Source organism: Eptatretus burgeri, chromosome 11 (genome assembly GCF_056783735.1).
Source record: "Eptatretus burgeri isolate ZD-2024b chromosome 11, Ebu_testis_v1, whole genome shotgun sequence".
NCBI lineage: Eukaryota > Metazoa > Chordata > Myxini > Myxiniformes > Myxinidae > Eptatretus > Eptatretus burgeri.
The window spans coordinates 3,127,197-3,143,399 of record NC_140971.1 but is presented as its reverse complement, the minus strand read 5'-3'; the positions used below and the strand labels follow the sequence as shown (position 1 = coordinate 3,143,399).

Sequence of the window (16,203 nt, the reverse complement as noted above, 5' to 3'; positions counted from 1 at the left end):
CCCCCCTCATCGTTGAGGGTGGTCCCTTTTTCTTTTGCTTTGAGTATATGTGTTGTCGGCACCGTCTGTGAAGTAAAACTGTATAAGTGTTGCCGTGTGCTCGGTAGTCGGTAGTAGATCTGCATTGTTGCATTGCTTTTTGTGCAGAATTGTTGTGCTTCTTCTACTTTTACATTTTCTTTTGGTGTATAATTGTATATGTGTGCTTTCCGTTTGCCGCGGAATAAATGTGCTTCATGTTGAACTGTTTTTCCCGTTTCGCTCCGTCTTTTCTTTTATTGAATCTCCATCTTGCTTCACGTAAAGGGTTGGTCGTGGGCTAAATACGCCCAGTAATTAATCGAACCGTCGAGGTTGACGATAACACCGCTCGGTTATCCCGATAGTACGGAACGGGTCGCTTAAAGTGGCCCGTGTCCGAAGTCGACCTGTGACGAGGTGCGATCGCCCGGTCTACCCTCCGTGTGGGTACTTAGGTAGGTCGAATTTGGCGAGCAACCCTATCCCACGCGGGGGGCCGATTGGCACGATCGTGGTGAGGCCGAAAGGCCCACCCGTGACTAGTTCCCGGCGTTAGTCCGAGAGGGTCACAACGGGATTGTCCGTCCGGTGGGCGACGTGCCGCGATTCGAGTTACGTGGCCGCTCGCACGCCGGCGGGCGCGAATCCGCAACAATATCAAACCTCGAAAAGGCACATCCGCGGGTCCCCAGCAATATTCCTGGCAAGTTTCAATCAGATCGGACCCTCAATCGTGCAAAAAAAGAAATAAATAAATGAATAAACATTGATTGTGACATCATTCGTGACGTCATAGCACCGTGTCTTGTCATTGGTCGACAGATAAATGGCCGTAACTTGGGAACCGCTTGTCCGATTAATATCAAACCTTGAAAAGGCACATCAGCGGGTCCCCAGCAATATTCCTGGCAAGTTTCAATCAGATCGGACAGTCAATCGTGCAAAATAATAAATAATAAATAAATAAACATTAATTGTGACGTCATTCGTGATGTCATAGCACCGTGTCTTGTCATTGGTCGACAGATAAATGGCCGTAACTTGGGAACCGCTTGTCCGATCGATATCAAATCTTGAAAAGGCACATCAGCGGGTCCCCGGCAATATTCCTGGCAAGTTTCCATCTGATCGGACCGGTGATCGTCTGGTTATTAATAATTTGGGAAAAAATTGGCATGATAAGGTGAGAAGGTGGAACGACACCTTCAGTTGCCATATATACACCTTTTCAACACTGAAAAAGCAGTAAAATGGGCGTAACTTGGGAACCGCTTGTCTGATTGATATCAAACCTCGAAAAGGCACATCTGCGGGGCCCCGGCAATATTCCTGGCAAGTTTCAATCAGATCGGACCGGTTGTTGTCGAGAAACGGCGGTTGCAGACAGACAGACACACACACAGATTGCTGGAATTATAGATAGATATAGTTTTTGACCCCATCTCAATTTTAGAAACTAGGCCTATGTTGACCTTTTGACCTCAAAAACAATTGGTGGTTGAATCCAGTGACCTGACATGCAAATCCTGTTCAAATTTCAACTCAATGGGATGAAAATTGACAATTTTAGAATTTTCGGCCCATGTTGACCTTTTGGCCTATGTTGACCTCAAAAATACGTATTCGTTGAATTCTGTGAGCTGATATGCAAATCCTCTTCAAATTTCAAATCAAGGGGATGAAAATTGAGGATTTTAGAAAGTCCACCTTCGTTGTTTATGTTTTGGCCAATGTTGACCACAAAAATAATTGGGAGATGGATATTTTTAACCCTTTCATTCTGAAAAGTTAATTATCTGCAAGCCTTCTGAAAAGTTAATCCACCCATTGAAAAGTTAATCGGTGGAAAAACATATGGTACTTATCATAGTCGGGTGTGACATTGCACAATTGCCATGACACTGTGACTGTTCCTTTGTTGTGAATGAAGACCTTCGTTAAGCGATAAATAGTCCTAAATAAAACCATTCGATGCCGTGAACTTTTGCTGTGCGCACCTTCGTTAAGCGGGAGATACCTGTAGATATGCAATGTGGTTTGTGTGTCCATATGTAACCCCCATTTATCCCACAATTCCCCCTCTTCCCCAATATATGCACACAAACACATAATAAGTGAATGGCCAACAACATAGCCAGACTACCAATAAGTCCAAGTGCCTCGTTTTCAGCCCCAATTCATTCTGGCCACACTGCATCGGTTGTCCGGTTATAACCACTTACCGGGAAAGCAGCTCTGCTTTTTCTGCTTCAGCTTGAGCCCGAACAAGTTCTTTTTGTGCCTCGTGCACTCCGTCCTCGAGGACTGTACTGCTCCGATATTTCACCAATTCATGGCAAGAATCTCGCAAACACAGTGCCAAGCGGCCGAGCTCCAAACGAAGGTCACTTAGGTCTCTACATAACAAACACAAAGCATACTCGGTCAGAATTTCGGTTTAAACTGTTACCATGGCAATCACACTCTGGTGTCCAAACTAATTATTTCGGAATTTGATATTCAGCTGGTAACTGTATTAAATGCTATGTCCATGCCAGAAACCCAGGATATTAAGTTTCTAATTAACTATGATTTCCATGGAATAATGATGATTGCAAACACATAAACCTCATGTTTACCTTGCCAGATCCCCCACACCATTGTACAATCACATGGCTCATTCTACGTGTGTGTGTGTGTATGTGTATGTGTATGTGTATGTGTATGTGTATGTGTATGTGTATGTGTATGTGTATGTGTATGTGTATGTGTATGTGTATGTGTATGTGTATGTGTATGTGTATGTGTATGTGTATGTGTATGTGTGTGTGTGTGTGTGTGTGTGTGTGTGTGTGTGTGTGTGTGTGTGTGTGTGTGTGTGTGTGTGTGTGTGTGTGTGTGTGTGTGTGTGTGTATATGTGTGTGACTGTACGTGTACATGTTTTGTGGACAGCCTGCAAACTGATTGACTTGCCGCTCAGTGGCAGACTTCATGTCATTGAATCCATGATGGAAGGAGATTACATTGCGCCATAGCATCATTAAATGCTCTTTCTCCTTGCTCAAATAGGAGTTAAAACTCTGTCGGGAAGAGACACCGCCAAACAATACAAGAAAGTAAGTCGATCACGTGGCTTAGTAAATGACCCACAGTGATAACAGCACGGACATGAATGATATCTCTGATTGAAAAGCACATTAACCCTTCATTTACCACTGTAACACATTTACAAGCAGTATATGCAATTCAACTATCTAATCACAAATGAGACGTTGATGTCACGGGAATGGTCCAGTGGCTATGTCTGTTGCAAATGATTTGTGTTGACCATCAATCTACATGGACTGAAAAGTCCCAACAGATAGTTGAAGCAAGTAGGTGTTTTCTGTGGCAATGAAACTAAAATTTGGAAATTCTCTGCATGCATCCATTGGTACATGCTTGGGAGCCTCAGTGGTGCATGTTTCAGTCTGTGCTGTAGCTGATGATTCGCCAATAAGCGATGAAACCGGTCCGGCAGCTGAGGTGGTGTGTCGCATTGGGATTCTCATATGTGTACTATTTGTGAATGTCTTTATAGCTGTGAAGGAACTCTTAGAAGGGTTTGAAACAGCAAAGGGCTTACCTTGAGTAGCCTTTCATGGTTGCTTTATACAGCTTTCTTCGGCAAGAAGAGCATGGGAGGAGTCGATTTATTGCTGCTCTTAGAGCACCCTTATTCTGGACATTTCCATCTGTCTGTCTGTCCGTGAAACTTTGGTCAAGCCTAGGGGCTAAACCACTCAACCGATTCCAATGAAATTTGGTAGGTAGGACCAATATTTCTGGGAATCGTGTGCTTTTGAATATGGGACCCCGTGCCCTAGCAACGGCATAGCAACGGCCCTTTAAAGTGGTCAAAAAAAAATCGAAAAAAATAAATAAATCGAAAAATCGAAGCTTAGAGTTCTGTGCGCAATCTATCGAGCTCCCTTCATGCCAATTTACAGCCCTAATAAAAAATATTTGTAGGAGGAGATAGGTTTTGGGCGAGTATATGTCGAACATTTCAGAAACGGTTAATTGCGAATATCTCTAAGAGAGAGAGTCTGATTTTGATGAAACTTGGGTGAAATGTGTACAACGTGGCTTGCATGTACACAAAAATGAATGGTTGCTATGCACACCTCCGTTGCTTAGCAACAGCTAAAATACTTTATCGTACATCGTACACTTATTGTGGACTGGACAAAAAAAATCAATACCTCCGAAACTGGACCTCCGAGGGACCTGTTTTTTTTGTGCCCAAGGAGAATGTCAAACAGCATCATATAAAAAATAAAATCTTTAGCAAATAGATAAATGGAATTACCAGGGCTGCCATTTGTTAGAGTCTCTTTGGAAACAATGCCTGAAATTTCACAAGGTGGGTTTCTGGGTGCAAACTAAGAGGGCTGTGATAATCATATTTATTGTGCTAAATTGATTGATAGCATGTACATGAATATCGGCTTGTCGCGTCGGCCAGCTTTCCATCTCGAGCGAGCAGCCATGTCGCCTACCGGCTTGTTGATATAATCCTAGCTCCATGGGTTTATTGATGAGGTGAGAGCTAATAGGTTATTCCCTCCATTCACAGGTGAGAGATCTGAGCGGGTCTTTGTTTTTCATATATGTACATAATGTGACGGTTTTGGATTTGGAAAGCTACCCTCGGGGGGTGGGGTGGGGGGGGGAGCATGCATGGACACATAGGTGACCTGAGCACGCGTTATTTCAACAGTCTATGTGGCGGTAGACCTTTGCCCTTTGTCTAATGGTTTGGGGGCATGCATTATGGTTAGTTTGTGGTTTCCCGATGTAACAACTTGGGCCATGTGAAGTGAGGGAAGCAGTCGACCCCACACTTCGTACTTTTCTATTTTTCTCAGGTCTTTTTGTCTTCTTATTCTTCTCCCCAGATTGAATGATGGCCATGTTATGTGTCTTTTTGTGTAAATAAGATTGCATAAGAATATGTGTTCAGGTTAAATCAGCTCTTTTGTGCCTTTTGCCTGTAAATACTCACTTTTAAATGATTGCGTGTGTGCGTGTGCATGTGCGTGTGCGTGTGTGTGCGCACGTAAATCATTGTTGGTTGTTTGCTTTTTTCAAATCGGTCCTGGTTGTCCTTTCCTTTGTGGAAGAAAATAATGATATTCATGTATTCTCAATTAAATTCACTTGTTGCTGGTACTTTATAAATTTAATTTTTGGACTGGAGTCAAATTGGTTGTCAGTAAAGTTTCTCTTTTCCTTACAGTCTTTTGAGTTGCATATTGAAAATGAATATCTTACTATGAAAAAGGTCTTGCTCGCTCCATTGAAACAGACTGACCTGGTTGATAACACCGCAAACTTTCACCTTGTGCTCATCAGCCCTTCCCGTAGTTGAATTACCAAATGTCTCACCCTCCCATTTTTTGGGATGTCAAATGAGTACAAGAGGGATTGCTTCGGGCTTTTTGTTGGCGGAGATCGTTGAATGCTTTGCCATTAGTGTTCTCCCCTCCACGTACGTGAAATTAAAGATTCTCTTTCGATGTACTTTGCCCGAGTGGACAACTGAGTTCTTAAGATCCACCACACCTTAATTGGTCTGACAGTGTATGCACAAGCATAGTTCGGTGCGAAGCTGCACCCCCACTGAATGGCTCTTCTCGTTAGCCAGCATACTCACTGTATCACTCGGCAGTAACTGGAGTGTGCGCTGAGGGCACAAAACTCAGTTAATTTAGTCACCTCCTCATGTAAATGGAGCCCGACGGATAACCCTGTCAGAGTTGATGAGGTTAAATGACGTTTGTGGTTGCTTTACAATCTGCCGGACCATGGAGTTATCTGCGGCTGGTGGCCTCAGGACCGGGCATTCAGAAGGAACCTGAGGGCTTCTTCTCATGGCGAACCTCTGACCACCGGGCCATAGCAGTATATTATATATATATATATATATATATATATATATATATATATATATATATATATATATACATATATACATATATATATATATATATATGGATCTAGTCTACGGGGTAAAACGGGGCATAGTTTAGAATAGTTATTTCATAGTACATGTTAGAATAAGTGTGAAGTCTGGTGAGAAATAATATATGTCGAGCATGCGTTTGGAGAACCCTCATCTCCCCAGCGAAGTGGTGGTGTCTATGCCCCGCCTTTCGCCCCCATCACAATATTAAGCTTTCCCCATTGTACGTCTTCATGTATTTTCCATTATCTGCAACAATCAGAGGCCCACAAGGTCACATGAGTGGGCCTAAAATAACGTCAGATGTATGCAATTTCTCTCTCGTCACATCCTCTCGGAATTTCCCTCTCAAAGTACACATAGCGTTTGGGCCAAGAATATTCCCGATATGGAAATCAGTCTGGTCAGGCTGTCCAAGGAGCATGCATGCCTCATGAGTGTGCTCAACGCACGAGCATGGTAAGTTCATAAAAGGGTGGACAGCATACGCAGTGCTACCAGTCATGGGAGTGGTTCGTGCAGCTCAGGGGTTCGTGTGGCCAATGTGCAGGTTGTGCATCCACTGGGAGTGCTGCTCATGGTGGTGTGGTGCACACAAGGATAATCCCCACATGGAACCGCTGCAAGCCAACAAGGACCACAGTGGATGACCAGGCTGAAGCACAAATGAGAGCCACGTGTGCAAAGCCAATCCACGTGCACAGGCTGGGCCCGTGCTGCGCAGGTTTCTTTGTGTCTCGTCATCTCTCCTATCAGTCTCATCCACCCTGAATGAATGGGTTAAGTAATTATTTGTATCAGCCGTTGAGGTCCCAAGGGTGTGTTGGGTGCATTTACTATTTATTAATTTGTTACAGTTGTGATCTCCACTTTGTGGCCATATTCTTCTTCCTCGCCTTTCCTCCATGTTAATAAAACCCCGTTTAATGAGAACTGGCATGTGGACATGGGGAAACGGAAAAACCAAAGTGATTATCAATTGGCACAACCCGTTAGATGGGCAATTTGTGTTCACGCACTCGGCTCCGCCATTCGCGGATCGTCGACACAGCTCCAATTGGCTATTCCTATTGGCAGATTTGCAGCAGTCATGTGTTCTCAGGTGCCGATTCACACCAAATCAACCCGGGGGACAAGGAGATCCTTTTGTCTCATCTGCACTGGTGGCGCGACCATCGTTGAAGACGTGCGACCATGTACGTATGTATGCATGAACGAGGGGAAAAGCCCATAAAAATGACAAGCACACAAAACTCAACACAACCAACACAGAGTGTTTACCACACAAAGTTATGAATAATGTCTGATTAATTATTTAAAATATATAATACAGTCCGACACTATCCCTGTGGAGGATTAGTGGTGAGGGAAGCAATTTGTCAAGAAAATAGTAACACACACACACACACACACACACACACACACACACACACACACACACACACACACACACACACACACACACACACACACACACACCATCAAGAGACACCATCTTCAAAACAACAAATTATTACTACAACTTCAATAACAAAAATAAATAAATAAATAAATAAAAATAATCAGGCAAATTGGTCAATCATCTCCAAGTTTTTTTGAGAAAAAGCAGAGGGATATTGCATTTGGCTCCTTCTGTCTGATTTGCATGTCGTTCTTTAATGGAGTTTGGCTGGTCGTCTAAATACGTACCATTCCATGTTAGGGTTAGTCCACCTCCTGGGAGGTTGGGATGTTGGGATGTTGGGAGGACAGTCCACCTCCTGTTATGACAAGAGGTTGTGCAGCAAAATGCTGTTCGTTTTTCAAGGGAACATTAACCGTCAAATTGGACATCTCGCAAATTGCCTTTATCCCAGGTTACCTGCAAATACGCCAAGTCACCCCATGTATGCCTGATATTGATGTTTTGCAACTACACACTGTGGCATTCCATCTGGGCCACATGGATCGACCATTCCTGCAACAAACCCCGAGAAACGGCCCCAGAATTTGCATACTTGATAAATAGATTTTCGTCTCAGTTTGACATGAACACTCTCACCAACCTCCACCAATAAAGCGAGACATAAAAATAAACAGTTACCATCACCAAATATCTTATTGACTTAAAATATCTGATTATATTCGTACCAGTAAATATATCGCCATAACTACACACAAAATCTCGAGCATGAAACGCAACACACCATAGAGGGTGACAATACACACAAGCTTATTAAATACGTCACGTGCATCATCACAATATACAATACAGTCCAACAAATAAAACTTTCCCTGAGGATGATCAGTGGTGACGGGAACAATTGTCAAAGAAATAGTTTTGACGAGATCTTCAAAACAACAACAACGAGAAGGGCACTCGGTAGAGCGCATACCTCCACCACGTAATGCTTGATCTACGAGAACATATCGGGCCCAATATATTTTTTGAAATATCACGCTATGCAGTACTATATCGTTTTTGGCCCCATCTCTCAATGGTGAAGAATCACTTTAAAAATTAAATAATTCTCGTATCCAAATCCCGATCTTCACCAAAATCGAATCAATTCGTCCTTGACACACACCCAACCTGTCCACAAAATTTCATTTGAATCTGTGCACAACTTATTGAGATATGCTGTACACAGACAAGCAGACAGACAGACAGACAGGGGTGAAAACATAACCTCCTTCCACCTTCTTGGCGGAGGTAATTAATCAAAAAATCCAGCATTTTGCTCATTCCTTTATTTAGGCGGTGCATACACAATTGACCGTTACAACCTGGATTACATGCATGAGGCAAAAACATGCCCAATGCTTATTACGGGCGACCCTTCGTTATTTTCACACTATTTTGCTTTGAACACTCGGGCTAAAACCAAAATTAGTACAAAAAAAAAAAAATCCATGGGATCGATCGTGCATTTGATCAAATACAGTATTATGTTTCTATTTTTCAATAGTTCCCTGGAGTCAGGACAGGTACCGGAGGATTGGAGAGTAGCAAATGTAACACCATTATTTAAGAAAGGATCCAGAGAAGAATTGGGAAACTATAGACCTGTTAGTTTGACTTCAGTTGTGGGGAAGGTGTTTGAGACGTTAAGGACCGGATGAAGAACCATTTAAATAAATACAAACTAATTAAAGGTAGTCAGCATGGGTTTACCAAAGGTAGTTCCTGTCTAACGAATATTTTAGAGCTCTATGAAGCAGTGAATGATTGGATGGATGAGGGAATGGCAGTCAACATAGTATATCTAGACTTTAAGAAGGCATTTGATAAGGTACCACATCGGAGGTTGTTAGACAAAGTGAGGGCTTGTGGAATGGCTGGTCAGGTCGATAATTGGATTGTAAACTGGCTTTGTGGTTGGAAGAAAAGAGTGGCTGTGAGTGGGAGGATGTCTTGCTGGGAGGATGTAAGTCGCGGGGTACTTCAGGGATCAGTACTGGGACCATGACTACTGGGACCCTCCCCGGGGGGGGGGGGGGGGGATAGAAAAACTACAAAAAAAAAACACTTAAAAAAAACAAAAGAAATACATTTTGCATTTTCTTATTTTGATCTTGTGTTGATAAATTGTTGTGGTGTTGATGTGGCACAGGCATGATGGCATGAATGGCCTCCACCTGTGTCTGATTTCCTTGTGTGTTAAAATCGTAACACTGTGGGATGCTCATCCATGGGACACCTGTTTAAAGTTTAAAGTCCATCCGAGGGACGGCACACACATTGATGAATCGCACTGCCTATGAAACACCGGGTGATAGTTCATATCTGGGTCGGGATTTGAATCCCGGATAAACAGCTCAGAGGCGAGTGTGCATAACTCTAGTCTAGGCCATCTCATCAGCCCAACGCACCACTTTATTATGCCATACACCCACAACACCATACATGCCACACTCCATATATCAACACAATTACACACAAAAACTCCAACCCGTCATACTGGCACCCTGTAATTATGCTATTCACACCAGTGAAATGAATGGATTTTGTGCATAATTTCGGATTTTTCTCGTACCAGTAAACAAATTCCTTTATTTTGGGCGGTGTGTAATGCCACAGAGATCACTGCCACGATCAGTCCCGGAAATAATAAAAATAACCTGATGCACATACATGAAGTAAAAACATGCATACTGCTTTATGAGCATATACAATACATCGTGGTTATATACCTGGGATTATTCCATTTGCACTGGATCATGGCCTGACACCCAGGCCTAAGGCCTGCTGCTTGTCAAGATGGTGGCACATAATTTTGATTGAGGGGGGAGTTGGGTGAGCTGTCCAACCAATGGGGCAAAAGCAGTCCTTTGGCACATTCAGTACATACATACGTAACCCAAAAACGAACTGCCTTTTATATACACAAGAAAAAAGAAATTCAAAAAATATATATCTGTAAAAACATGGAGGGATGAAAAACATGGAGGGTTTGGTTGTTTATTTGAGATTTCATCCCTCCTTGTTTTTACTTTTTTAATGTTTTTTTTTCTTGTTTCTGCAAAAAAAAATTGTTATAAAATGCTTCATGTTTTATAAATTTTGTTATTTTGGTATGGATTAAATCCATCTACGTTATTAAATTTGGCTTATGGTACATTCTACCCCCCCTCCCCTTTTCCTCCCCTAAAAATCCTGGCTTTTGGACTTACCACATATCATGTGTGGAAATGTCGATGCAAATAGAATTTAAAAAAAAAAAAAAAAGATTAATGTTTTATTTTTATTTTTATTCTGGGTTGCATGCACTCGCCCAGAGACAAAGTTACTTCCTCGCGTTGGAATCACCATCATGGCTTCAGCAGTTATTGAGGTAGGTCGGGCTACAGTTTTACATTGTTTTGAGAGGAGAAGAAGTACAAATTGGTGTTTTAGAGATCTCCCGATGTGGTACTTCAGCAATGTCTTCTGGTGTCTTTTTAAGTCTTGGGAGTTCAGAAAATGCTTCAGACTAAAACGTCTGGCTTTGAAATACTTATGACTTCACTCTATAGTACTTTATAAGCCCATCATTGTGTAAACATTTGAAAGGGCAGCCATTTTTTTTCCCGTATCACCCATCGATATGGAGTACTACTGTACTGCATGATTAGATGCATGGGTGTCCCTAAGAGAATTGAAAATGGATAAGCCGATCTCCTCCAAATTCTACATACGTGCTGGGGGTAAAGGTTCATGGAAGCAAAATAATTCCAATAACCCCCCCACCCCCACCCTCCCGCATCCTCCCACTTCCCACTAGAGTGGGAAGACGACTTGCTGTTTTCACCTGTACATGTGGGACAATGATGAAGGGAAACGGTATTACTAATGATGATGCTAAATAAATCAGCCCCACCATCCAAAATAGGCATTTCTAGTTAATAGATGGCACTTTAAAGTCCATCGATAAATCAAGGGCTAAAGGCATATTAAATAACAAACATAATAACATGAATGATGGAGGATGAGATGGAAAGGCTAAAAAAAACAGGATAAATTGGAATGGCAGTGTTGAGTAATTTTTTTTTATATACCTTCTCTCCCTTTCGCCATTCAGCATGCTGTTGATCGAGCTCTTTCCGTGTCTCACTCCAACCTGACGACAATTCTTGGAGCTCCTCAGTTAACGCCTCATTAACCAAGCCGGCTCGATCCAGATGTTCACGCAGCAGTGTATTTACATGTTGGAGTCCTAAACTCCTGCAGAAACGCCAATATGCAGTCAAAATCACAAATGGGAAATGTGGAAAAACATAAGATAGGGCATGTCAATCAAAGAACGTTTTCCTGCAGAAAACACGAGAATGGGCCAGCGCTACTGCGACTGCGTGACCGAGATCGCGCAACAGGGCTGGAGCGAACGAGACCACGTGACAGAGACTGCGTGACCGGATCGGCATGACCGGCTTCACCAAGGGGTGAAGCGAGACTTGAGCGGCATGAATTAGTCCATGCAACTGGGACCAAGCGACTGGGCCGGGACATAAAAAATGAGGTCTGTGAGGCATCACCTTTGTTTCTCCTCCTCCAGTTGGGCCATTAGTTCTTCTTCCTCAGAATTAATTTCATCCTGAGCCGCATCTTGGGTCTACAGAACACGGAAAATGGGTTTACCTCAGGATAATAGGATGGGATATCAAGTACAGTTCATGAAATACGCCTGTAGTTCAACATCTCAACTAAACCGAAACAGGAGTGTTTTAATTCCACATTCCTTATAAACTACTTCAGCAAAACAAAGATTACACATTTAATACAAAGGTAAATATATACCATCTTATGCTGATACTTTCGTCACAAGAGCTCCCTGTCCTACATATATTATAGATTCAGTTTCTTGAACATCTCCACCAAACAGCTCTGTAAAGTAGACTTTTTCAAAGGAAAAATGTTCATCATTACTGAACAAGGACTGATAAGGTGAACGCTAAAATTAGTTCAAAAGGAATTTTCATTTCTTTCACAGGCACCAATGTTTGTTTTATTAATAGATAAATTAGTCACTTAATCAATTATACTTTACAAAAAATGGGGTTATGTTATTATCCTTATTCAAACGTGTAATTCAAAATAACTTTCATTGCATCATTCAAAACACTTCAGGGCACTGGAAAACGTGGGGACGGCAATACTTTACAATACTGCACTGTAAAAGGCGGGGACTTCTAATACCCTCTCCCACCTGGAGGAGGCGCTACACGATACACATTTACATCGAGAATTTGTGCCGCTTCCCCACGCGCCCCCTCCCCCCACCCCCTCCAAGACCACCAGCAAAGATAAAAACAATACTATACACCAATTGGGGTCATGCTGATCCTATGTAGCAAGTCTGGATGTAATCGGCCCAGAACAGTAGGAGAAACACAACAAACAAACAAGAAAGAAAGACGTCGTGAGAGCACGATAGTTGCGAAATCCCTGAAACAAATTTGACCATTAAAAAAATTGGTGGTTGAATTCAGTGACTTGATATACAAATACTCTTCAAATTTAAAATCAATCGGATGACAATTGAGGATTTTAGAAAGTTTACCTAAGTTGTTGTTGACCTTTGGTCGATGTTGATTTGGTCTACGTTGACCTCAAAAATAATTGGTGGTTGAATTCAGTGATCTGATATGCAAATCCTCTTCAAATTTCAACTTAATCAGATGAAAATTGAGGATTTTATAAATATGACAAAGTTGTTGACCTTTGGCCTATTTGACCTTTTGACCCCAAAAACAATAGGCTTCTTGTTTATGATGAACTCTACCAGGTGGTGAAGTTTCATGAAGATCGCTTTAAAATCATGACCTGTAGGCAATTGACTTCCAAACAAAGACAGACAGAACAACAGACAAGACCAAACAACATACTTGAAAAATTCTCTATTTTCGCAAGAAACAAACAAGAAAGATGTCATGCATAGCACGATACTTGTGAAATCCGTAAAACAAATTTGACCTCAAAAATAATTGGTGGTCGAGTTGGCTGCTGGCAATGTGAACAAGCGGCTTAAGCACTCAAGCAAGCATCTAACGAAATCGTTGATAATGAACAGCTGAATTGGCAAGTGATAGCAAGCCGATTGGTAATGGAACACCTTAACATGGTATTTTTTTCCAAAGGGGGAAAAAGGCAATAAAACATGGGAATTCCTCCGGATTTTTTGCATTTGAGTCAAAAGCAACATAGGCTAAGCAAGTGCAAAAATAACATGGCGTTCTCTTTTTTGGGTGAAAATAACACTGAGTTCTCTTTTTGGGGTGAAAATAACACTGAGTTCTCTTTTTGGGGTGAAAATAACACTGAGTTCTCTTTTTGGGGTGAAAATAACACGGCATTCTCTTTTTTGGTCTTTTTTGGGTGAAAATAACACGGAGTTATCTTTTTTGGATGAAAATAACACAGAGTTCTCTTTTTTGGTCTTTTTTGGGGAGAAAATAACACGGAGTTCTCTTTTTTTGGGCTGAAGTATTTTTTGTGCCCAGGGTCCCAAAAAAAACTAAATCCGCCTTTGCTGATATGTCCCTGTTACATGGGAATCCAACCTACGTGAAATCCATGACCATACTATACTTACCACAGTCCAGCTATGGATCCCCCCCTCTTCCACTTCTCCTCCGAAAGGATTTGACCTGGGATGCTAAAACATTCAGGTCCTCAGCCCCACCTGCACCACCTTCCACCCCTAAACCCTCTCTTCCATAATCCCCCATCAACCATCACCCCCACAATATCACCGCCACAAACACACACAAACACAAACACAAACACACCTCGCCCATAGCATGACTCCCCTCTCCACTGGGGCAGGACATTGACACCTCATGGACAAGATGGTGGGACACAGCATGGACACAGACACAAATGACATCCAGGGAAAGTATGAAATGGGACAATCCAGTAACATGCAAGGCACTTAAATCAGCCTTCAACGGTGGTACAAAGCATTCGTCGCCCATTTTGTCCGCAGTGTCCGAGTGTGCCTGGGAGGTGTCGGCTGTCGGACAATGACAGGTATTTCTGCTAAAGTAATACATAAACCGATTTATCAATGAATATAAAATCCCTCCCTTATAAACCGTCAACTGAACAGAAAAAAAATCAAACCCTACCGATTTGGAGTGAACATGTGACCGCCGTTTTCATCTTCACTTACACTTCCACCTTCTTCCTCTGAATCCCTCGCACAAGACTCAAAATGATTCGGCTCCACAATTCCCCCGAAAGCGTTTCCATCACTAATTTTGTCTCCAATCGTTTCTTCAAAATCCCACTGATCAGTTGCAACATTCTGAGAGCCTTTAGACTTGCTAATGACGGTGGAAACAGTATCAGAATCCGAGCTCGAAATACAGTTTCTCGATGTAAAACCGTGATTTGGATCAAGGTGGGTTCAGAGTGCATCACTGGCAAAATCGAAAATTGACACTCTTGGGCATTTTGCGACATTTTGTGATTGGCAAAAAAAAAACAAAAAAAAAAAACATTTCCCTTTAAATTAGACTGTGCCGAATGATTCTCAATGGTTTCCAGAAAAAAAAAATTGCGTTTGGATTCCCCTTTAAGAATTATTTCATTAATTGGCTGCCATTCCATAAACGACTTCTCGACTCCTCTTTTGAGGACCAATGCCAATCCATCTCTTATGAATACAGTACAAGATCACATAATTGACCAAATACAGCACTGGAGTATCAGGAGGAACCCAAAAAAGACAAAGATGGAGTCATCAATAGGAGCTTGGATAGGATTCAGGATTCAGCTGCTACTCATCTACCCTTAAACCCATCCAAGCGTAGCCAGGTCAACCTTACAAAAACTACTTGCAAGATTCACCACTCCGTAGACAAAGAAAAAGAAAGAAAGAGAGATGGAGGACTGCTTGTACATTTTCTAGTCCCATCTAGTCAGACATCCCTGCACCCCCCCACACCCCATATAACTTCACTTAGTCCCATTATATCCAAATCATAATTTTGTATCTCATTTACAGATTGAATAATTCTCCCTGCTTCGCCAAGGAATCTTACATTCCATGTCCCAATCTTTAACCTTTTTTTTGGTCGAATTAAAGCCTCAATCCTGCCATTCATTGCTTTCCTTTTTGAGTAGGGTCATTCATTTGAAGCAGTGCCTTCTGAGACCTTCCTACCGACAATGGGGAGGCTTCAATTCTCGAAGTTTCTGTGATGTAATAGTTTTGTTTTTTTACAGGGATGAGTTGTCAACCCAGAGCCTAACCCAACTCGTTTTTCTCATCTGGAGCTTGTAAACCTGCTGCTACTGTCGGACACACACACACACACACACACACTCGCAGGTTGACATGTTTCCTTCCCTCCTCTCCCTCTATTTCTGCGGTTCCTTCATCCTCTTGTTACATCCATGTGTGGTCCCACTGCCCCACTGTCAGTACATTGTCTTGTCCACTCTGTCACCTCACTCTTCCATGACACTAGACTTTGTGTACAAAAGCATTCAATGGTTAATGTCGTGCCTTACTTGAAATACAATCGGCAATATGAATGTATGAAATGAACCACGTCCAGTGGTTAGTTTAATAAAATGTGTGTTTCTCCATGCTCAGAGTATCCAAGTCCAGTGATTGGCTTCACATGAAGCTTAGTGGCAGAAACCTTCTTCAATCCAAATCCAAAGCTTCATTCCTCATGGAAGAACTTGCATGATGAATGCTCTGAGGTTGGTGACAAAGCCAATCAA

At 42.1% G+C, this 16,203-nt stretch overlaps 1 protein-coding gene across 6 annotated transcripts in view; it reads right to left on the bottom strand.

The window, feature by feature from the left end:
* CROCC (ciliary rootlet coiled-coil, rootletin) overlaps positions 1 to 16,203 on the bottom strand; it is a 144,995-nt gene that overhangs the window by 99,033 nt on the left and 29,759 nt on the right. For all 6 annotated transcript variants that reach the window (XM_085847735.1, XM_085847730.1, XM_085847733.1 and 3 more), the window contains 4 exons: positions 12,003 to 12,079; positions 11,526 to 11,691; positions 2,975 to 3,081; positions 2,244 to 2,417 (listed from right to left, as the gene is read on the bottom strand). In XM_085847735.1, coding sequence (XP_085703861.1) covers positions 2,244 to 2,417; positions 2,975 to 3,081; positions 11,526 to 11,691; positions 12,003 to 12,079 — 524 coding nt within the window. The remainder of the gene's footprint in view (positions 1 to 2,243; positions 2,418 to 2,974; positions 3,082 to 11,525; positions 11,692 to 12,002; positions 12,080 to 16,203) is intronic.